At 38.0% G+C, this 7,948-nt stretch overlaps 1 protein-coding gene across 1 annotated transcript in view; it reads left to right on the top strand.

Moving 5' to 3' along the window:
• Window positions 1-436: 436 nt before the first annotated feature.
• Window positions 437-7,948, top strand: part of LOC106528805 (hepatic lectin) — a gene marked incomplete at its 3' end in the record, with an annotated part of 14,678 nt that continues 7,166 nt past the window's right edge. The window contains 1 exon segment of the mRNA XM_014024062.1: window positions 437-667. Coding sequence (XP_013879516.1) covers window positions 583-667 — 85 coding nt within the window.

Below are 7,948 nucleotides of genomic sequence, written 5' to 3'. Positions count from 1 at the left end.
CCTCACCACTAGACATCTTTCCTAGTTATTTATTTGTTTCTTTCATTAAATAAAATTGTTCTAAGGAAAAACAAAAAATAAGGAATTTGTGTGCGGGAAAGAACAAAGCTTGAGTATCGATCTTTTTACACGAGTATTGTTCAATCTCAATACCAGCGCTGGTATCGATATTATCGATATTTAGTATCGAGCCGCCCACCTGTACTTTGTAATACTTGCTTTATTTACATAATGATTTAATTTGCTGGATGTTCGGCCCCTGAGCTGTTGACCTGCAGTAACTGTGGCCCCCGGAGCAGTTTAATAGAATAGCTCTGTTTTAAAGTTATTTTCTCATGGTTACATGTTTTTGATTTGTTTGCATGATTGTTAATGGTTTTTTTTTTATTAAATATGTACAAATTTCAACTGGGTCACAGATGGGCTGAAGAAATATGATCCAAGTGTCTGGAAGTGACTTCTCAGAAATGTTTATTTTATTTTTTAGAAAAGTCCTGATCACAAACACCCAAAGGATCAACTATCTGATTTTCTTGACTGTTGTTGTGCAATGACTTCAGTTTCCCCCTACAGACCAAAAACATGCCAACAATGCATTCTCACTCCCGTCCACAGGAAGAAGATGAGGACATTCATCAGCAGGAAGCTGAAGAAGCTGCAGTCAGAGGTGAGTGTTCTTCATCAGAAAACATTTAGCATCCAAACCACAGCAAACACATAGCAATGCCTTTAATCTAATTATATTTGTCTTTGATTTAAAACAGATAAATGATCTGAAAAAGCAGATTTATGTTTTTAAAATGAAGAAAACAAAAAAAGTTTAAAGACAGGAAACAAGTAAATCTGACAATGAAAAAGGATCAAACTGGATGTTTTCTGCCAGACTAACTTCTGGTTTTTGTGTTGCCAAACACAAACAAACAACTAGCAGACTGAACACAACTGATTTTCTTTTTGCAACATTTGTCTAGAGTGAAAAAAATGTAATCTGAAACATTTATTCAGTTCAGTAAAACATGGGGTCAAAACCAAACCAGATTAATCTTCTTAATCTCATCCTCTTCAGTTTTTGGTGTCAGATGAACAACAACCAGCAGATTATGTACCTCACATTCAAAGCGAGTGGGATTAGATTATTCCATACTCAGATTATCAGGGGCCTGGCCTTTTAAAGTTCTGTAGCTGAGTGAAGCCAACCCCTCCCAAAAAATGAACCACAGAAAAATAAAATGCAAAWACTGTGAGTGGTTAGTGCTTCGTTTGTGCACTTGAAATTGTAGTTTGTGCTGCTATGGTTTATGAGATATTWCACGTTATAATTTCRGACGACCATGTGACTTGGCCTGAATTGTTCATGTCTGTGACAATGGGCCAAGTCACGTAATCGTCCGAAATTATAACGTGTAATATCTCATAAACTATAGCAGCACAAACAGCCATTTCAACGGCACAAAACTGCTCAAACAAAGCACTACAAAGTTCGACTAGTTTGCTTCATTTTTGGTTCATTTTGGAGCGAGCGGTAGGGCTGGTGACCCCTGAATGACCCTTACAAATAATCTTTAATATATAAAAAAAATCAGCAGCACAAAGGACAATTTCAAGTGCAGAAACGAAGCACTAACCACTCATCCAATTTGCCTTTTATTTTTCTGTGGTTCGTTTTTTGGGAGGGGTTGGCTTCACTCAGCTGTTCTTTGTGACTCAAACCAACAGGAAAACAGAGTAAAGAGACAATCAGAGTCATATAAAATSATTTAGTCAGGACTCAGTCTGCTGCTTTGTGAACAGATTAACTCAGATTTAAGTTGGATCTGATCAATACAGGATTATATTGCAATAGAAACATTTTATAAGGAAAGATGATGATGGATGAATTTTACTTATGAGCACAATGTGCAATTAAAACAGTAACCTAAAAACATTTGATGCATTGCACCAGATTTAGTCTACGGCTAATTTACATCTGTAGTCCTCAACACAACATCCAACAATAATAAAAACAAGAAAAGAAAATAACAGGAAAATGAAAACAATACATAATAAAAAATTTTACAATCAACAATGAAAATACATAAACACCCCACTCACCAAACACAATCAAAAACTTATATCTCTAAACATTCAACAAAAACCCCACAACTTCCCCAAACCAAAAGCAAACTCTAAAATCGATTACCCAGTGCAATTCAGTGATTGCAGCACTGAGTAGGTTTAAAGGAGACCTATTAATGCAAAATTCACTTTTAAAAGGTTTTTTTTACTCAACTTTGGGTATGTACTTCTTTAAAAAAACAGTCCTAGGACCAAAAAAATGCACCCAGGGGCATATTTACTGTAAGTAAATGTATTTTTAATGTATATTAACGACAAGTTTTATACTTACATTATTTTGTGATGTCACAAGCCGTACGACARCCCACCTGAACCTGCGTTCAGCCCCTTACCTAGCAACCCCCGGGTGAGACTCCACCTCCTCAGTATAAAAAGCCGCCATAGTTGTTGTTGTGCAATGTGTAGCTCATTTCACAACAAGTCTCCAATAGGGCAATGGGTAGAGTGTTTGACCAGAGAGCGGGAGACCAGGGTTTGAGACCGGCACGGACACTATTTATTTAATTATTTATTTTCATTCGTTATGAACACGTTTTCTCATGGACCTCTATTGTTTAGCTTATTAAAGCCTTGTTAAAGCCTATTTGTTCGAGTTTCTGAGGTATTTTGACCGCTGCTGCTCCCTGCTCTGGTAACAGCATGCAGAGTGAGCGCAGAGCAGAGGAGGGAGAGAAAAAAAAGAAGAAGTTGCGATAGACTCTGCCTCTGGGTCTCATATGGTTGTACAACGGAGCTTCTGCTATTATTAGCCATGCTAACGTAAACGCTGGCTTTGGAGGGCGGAGTTAATGTCAACAGATTTTTGGAGGGCGTTACCAACAGAGCTCATTAACATAAACAGCTCTTCTGAACAGAAGTCAGAGCAGGCAGAACTAGAAAATGGGAAATTTTATTATCTGAGAATTATTTTGTGCATTAAATTAAATGAACATGGTCTGGATAACGCACAGACATACCATAAACATTTTTAGGACTCATAATTGGTCTCTTTTAAGATACTTTTTAAGATTATTTTTAAAACTAATAAAATAATTACGGTTTTATTACACGATCAGGAGCAGCAGTGCACTGAGCGATGGATTTAACTGAAAAAGCTGCTTGACCAAAGGCTGAGCGCCGAGCAGGAACTTCACAGTTCTGCCTGGATGTTCTGGTTAAGCACAAAGAAACAGCTGAACGATAATAAACAATTTTTTGCAAACAGATTTTTGAAAATTTATAAACTGTTTCCATATTTGAAAAAAACTTAAATTCTCAAAAGAAAGCAAGTTATATTTCTGCMCAATCTGACAATGATGGTGTCTTAAGGGCTTGTTGTCAAATATTTTGAGGGCCTGTTTGTAACAAGACACTACAGGTTTTATTACTGACTCATTGGTTTGTCCCCAACATGAAATACAATATGAAATGTGTGAAAAATGAATGCATGCATGAATATCTTGGCCGCTTCCAATGACAAACAAGATCTAACATGTCTAAAATTGACCAAGTTATATCTAACAGTTTGGGTCATTTTTAAAATGTTTCTTGTAACTGAGGTTTGAATCCAAAAAAACTCCAAGATACTTAAACTCACAGTATTAATTTGTTTACCCTTGATGTAAATGTTTAAATTTGAGGTGTCCAATTTAGACTTAGAGAAAAACATACTTTTTGTTTTGTTTACATTTAAAGTCAGACAGGATTGATTTAACCAATCAACCACACCCTCCAGAGCTTTGGATAATTTCTCAGCCGCAAGTTGAGCCGTTTTAGCATGCGTGTACAAAACAGTGTTGTCTGCGTATAACTGGACTTCTACATCGTGACAAAACTTTGGAAGGTCAACAAAGAAGAAGTGAAAGTCAACCTTTTAGCTTTGTGTTGAAAATTTTTCAGAAAAACCTCAAGGAAGAAAAAAAATGAGGAAGTTGTGATGAGGAAGAACTAGTAAAAAGGTCATATTTTGAGGTCGATTTTAATAAATTGCTCAATATTTTCAATGAGTTTTAAATTTCGAGGCTCAGCAGAATTTGATGAGAACTTTTTGTGTTTCAGAGCCAGTTGGACTGAGAGTCTCAGTGTCTGCATGATGATCCGTCTTCAGGAAGAATATGATGATATTCATCAGCAGGAAAGTGAAAAAGAAGCTGCAGTCAGAGGTAAGTGTTCTTCATCATCAAACATTTAACATCCAAACTACAGCAAACACATACTGATGCCTTTCATTTAATTTTAATTGTCTTTTATTTAAAAACAGAAAAATGATCTGTAAAAGCAGATTTGTGTTTTTAAAATAAAGAAAACAAAAAGTTTAAAGACAGGAAACAAGTCCGTCCGTCCWTTTTCTTCCTCTTATCTGGGGTCAGGTCTCAGGGGCAGCAGCCAAAGCAAAGAGACCCAGACTTCCCTCTCTCCAGACACTTGGTCCAGCTCCTCTGGGGGAATCCCAARGHGTTCCCAGGCCAGCTGAGAAACATAGTCCCTCCAGYGTGTCCTGGGTCTTCCTCTGGGTCTCCTCCCAGTGGGACGTGCCCRGAACACCTCACCAGGGAGGAGTCCAGGAGGCAGCCTAACCAGATGAACCACCTCAACAGGCTCCTCTCAACGTGGAGGAGCAGCGGCTCTACTCTGAGTCCCTCCTGGATGACTGAGCTTCTCACCCTATCTCTAAGGGAGAGCCCAGACACCCTGCAGAGGAAACTCATTTCAGCCACTTGTATCTGTGATCTCGTTCTTTCGGTCACTACCCAAAGCTTGTGACCATAGATGAGGGTAAGAACGTAGACCGACTGGTAAACCGAGAGTGAACCGCTCCAGTTAGAGCTGGAGATCAGGATCTGATGAAGCCAAWAGGACCACATCATCCACAAAAAGCAGAGATGTGATCCTAAGGTCACCTAAGCAGATCCCCTCAACACCTTGGCTGCTCCTAGAAATTCTGTCCATAAAAGTTATGAACAGAATCAGTGACAAAGTGCAACCTTGGCGGAGTCCAACTCTGACTGGAAACAAGTCCGACTTACTACTGGCAATGTGGACCAAGCTCTGGCACCAGTCCTACAGGGACCTAATAGCCCGTATCAATGGGCCTGCTACCCCACACTCCTGGGGTACCCCCCACAGGAGTCCCCAAGGGACATGATCGAACACCTTCTCCAAGTCCACAAAACACATGTAGACTGGTTGAGCGAACTCCCATGCACCCTCCAGGACCCTGCTGAGGGTGTAGAGCTGGTCCACTGTTCCACGACCAGGATGAAAACAAAAACAAGGAAACGAGTAAATCTGAAAATGAGGAAGGATCAAAATGGATGTTTTCTGCCAGACTAACTTCTGGTTTTTGTGTTGCCAAACACAAACAAGCAACTAGCAGACTGAACACAAATTATTTTGTTTTTGCAACATTTATTCAGTTCAGATAATCACGGAGTCAAAACCAAACCAGATTAATCTTCTTAATCTCATCCTCTTCAGTTTTTAATCTGTGTTGAAAAAGATTTAGAAAAACCTCAAGTAAGAAAAGAATGAGGAAGTTGTGATGAGACAGAATGATCTTTATCAGAAAACTCAAATATTAAAACTCATCTCCTGGAGCAGTTTAGCTCCTGTCAGTTTGCAGCTGCAGCAGAAAGAAAAATTATGGCATAAGTTATTGGCATTAAAATATGAATTAATGTTTAAAAAAGTTAAAGACAGTTGTTGCATTGAAGACATCAATTAGAAAATGATAATAGTTTACAGCAACACGTCTCAACTATTATCTGTTCAATTTGTTATTAAGAACATAAAAATTTATATTTTGGACATCATTATAGTTTCCAAGTATGCAAACTGCACAACAGTAACGACTGCATGCCTGTAACTCCTATGTAATTTCACTAAGCTCAAATTAAAGAGAATAAGCAGAGGCATCATTTTGTCATACAGATTTAACTGATTAAAATATGGACAATAATCCTATAATCAGCAAGATGACACCCAGCTGGTGCACACAGCCAGCCTCCAGCTGCCAATTAAAGCCCGAACACAACAAAAAACAAATCCTTACTTTTTTAAAGCATTTACGTCCAAACAGCTTAAAAACCAGCAGCAGCAGCAGAATATACAATGTTTTTCCTTTACCTTTGAAGAAGAATGCCCACTTTCATAACTCTAAGTAATCCATAAATCCAAAATGGTGGCCGAAGTGCAGCAACATTTGTTTCCTTAGACATTACCTCAAAACAAAAATCACTTTTCCTTGACCTGAAGAACATAAACACTTTGTACAGCAAACATTGACTGGTTTTAGTCACAAAACCCACAAATAAAATGACTGGCCTGTGGTGTCAGAAGAAGGGCCAGAGCTGATTGGTCTGTTCTGCAGTCAACCAAATGATGGTAGACATCATTGGCTGTAGAAAAGCCAAAACTCAACCCAGCTGTTTAAAGAAAGGTGTTAATCAAGAGAGAACTTACTGAACCATTTTTGTGTCAGAGTATGTAAATTAGCAGCTTATAAATAAACAGTTACAGATATTGAGACATAAATCAGTATTATCATAAAATACATCAGAGGTTATCCTGAACTAAATTAAACCTTACTCTGAACTTCATCAAATAAAATCCTAAGATTATCTTAGACCTCATCAAAGTTTATTTTGACCTATATTAATCTGTGCAGTTTCTGTTTACTTCAGTAGTTTTCCAGGTTTACTGATGTGTAATTTTAAAATGTGCGTACACAGTCATTGCAAACAAAACACTCAGCTCTAGTTGGCTGGTTGGATGTATGGTTGGATGTATTGTTGGCTCTATGGTTGGATGTACAGTTGGATGTATGGTTGGATATATGGTTGGTTGGATGTATGATTGGATGTATGGTTGGATATATGGTTGGTTGGACGTATGATTGGATGTACTGTTGGATGTATGGTTGTGTGTATGGTTGGATGTAAGGATGAATGATGGTTGGATGTATGGTCGGCTCTATAGTTGGATGTATGGTTGGGTGTATGGTTGGATGTATGCTTGGTTGATTGGATGTACGGTTGGATGTATGGTTGAATGAACAGTTGGATGCACGGTTGACTCTATGGTTGGATGTTCAGTTGGACGTATGGTTGGATGTACGGTTGGATGCACGGTTGGCTCTATGGTTGGATGTTCAGTTGGACGTATGGTTGGATGTATGGAAAGTTGGATGTATGGTTGGATGTATGGTTGACTCTATGGTTGTTTTGTTTGTTATTTTGTTTATTTATTTGATCCCCATTAGCATTGGCAGCGTGCTGCATCAGCTATTCTTCATGGGGTCAATAAAAAAAGACTAATTACMTTTAAGAAATCACACTACAGATAAAGCATTAAAACAACACATTCCACCTTTCAGTATTTCAATGAAAACACAAACCTTAGCTATAAATATGCAAATATTTTAAATCTCCCTTACAAAAATAAAAATTCACAAACTTAATCTACTTAGTCCTAGATACTATGGTACTCTAATACAGTGGTTCCCAAACTTTTTGTCTTCTGACCCACAAAATATCCATGGCAAAAACTTGTGACCCCAAATATTACTGGTCTGAGTACACGAGCTTCATTAATAACCCTGAAAAAACACAGACTTTTTGACAATCTAAGCTGTTTATACACAAATATAAATACTTATTTTTACTTATTTTGTGTTTTTGTAATAATTATAGGGAATATACACTCACCGGCCACATTATTAGGTACACCACGCTAGTAATGGGTTGGACCTCCTTTTGCCTTCAGAACTGCCTCAATTCTTCATGGCATAGATTCAACAAGGTGCTGGAAGCATTCCTCAGAGATTTTGGTCCATATTGACATGATGGCATCACAC

The sequence above is a fragment of the Austrofundulus limnaeus genome, unplaced genomic scaffold (assembly GCF_001266775.1).
Source record: "Austrofundulus limnaeus strain Quisiro unplaced genomic scaffold, Austrofundulus_limnaeus-1.0 Scaffold406, whole genome shotgun sequence".
NCBI classification, from domain to species: Eukaryota; Metazoa; Chordata; class Actinopteri; order Cyprinodontiformes; family Rivulidae; genus Austrofundulus; species Austrofundulus limnaeus.
The sequence above is the reverse complement of the archived record's forward strand: the minus strand, read 5'-3'. Positions and strand labels throughout refer to the sequence as shown.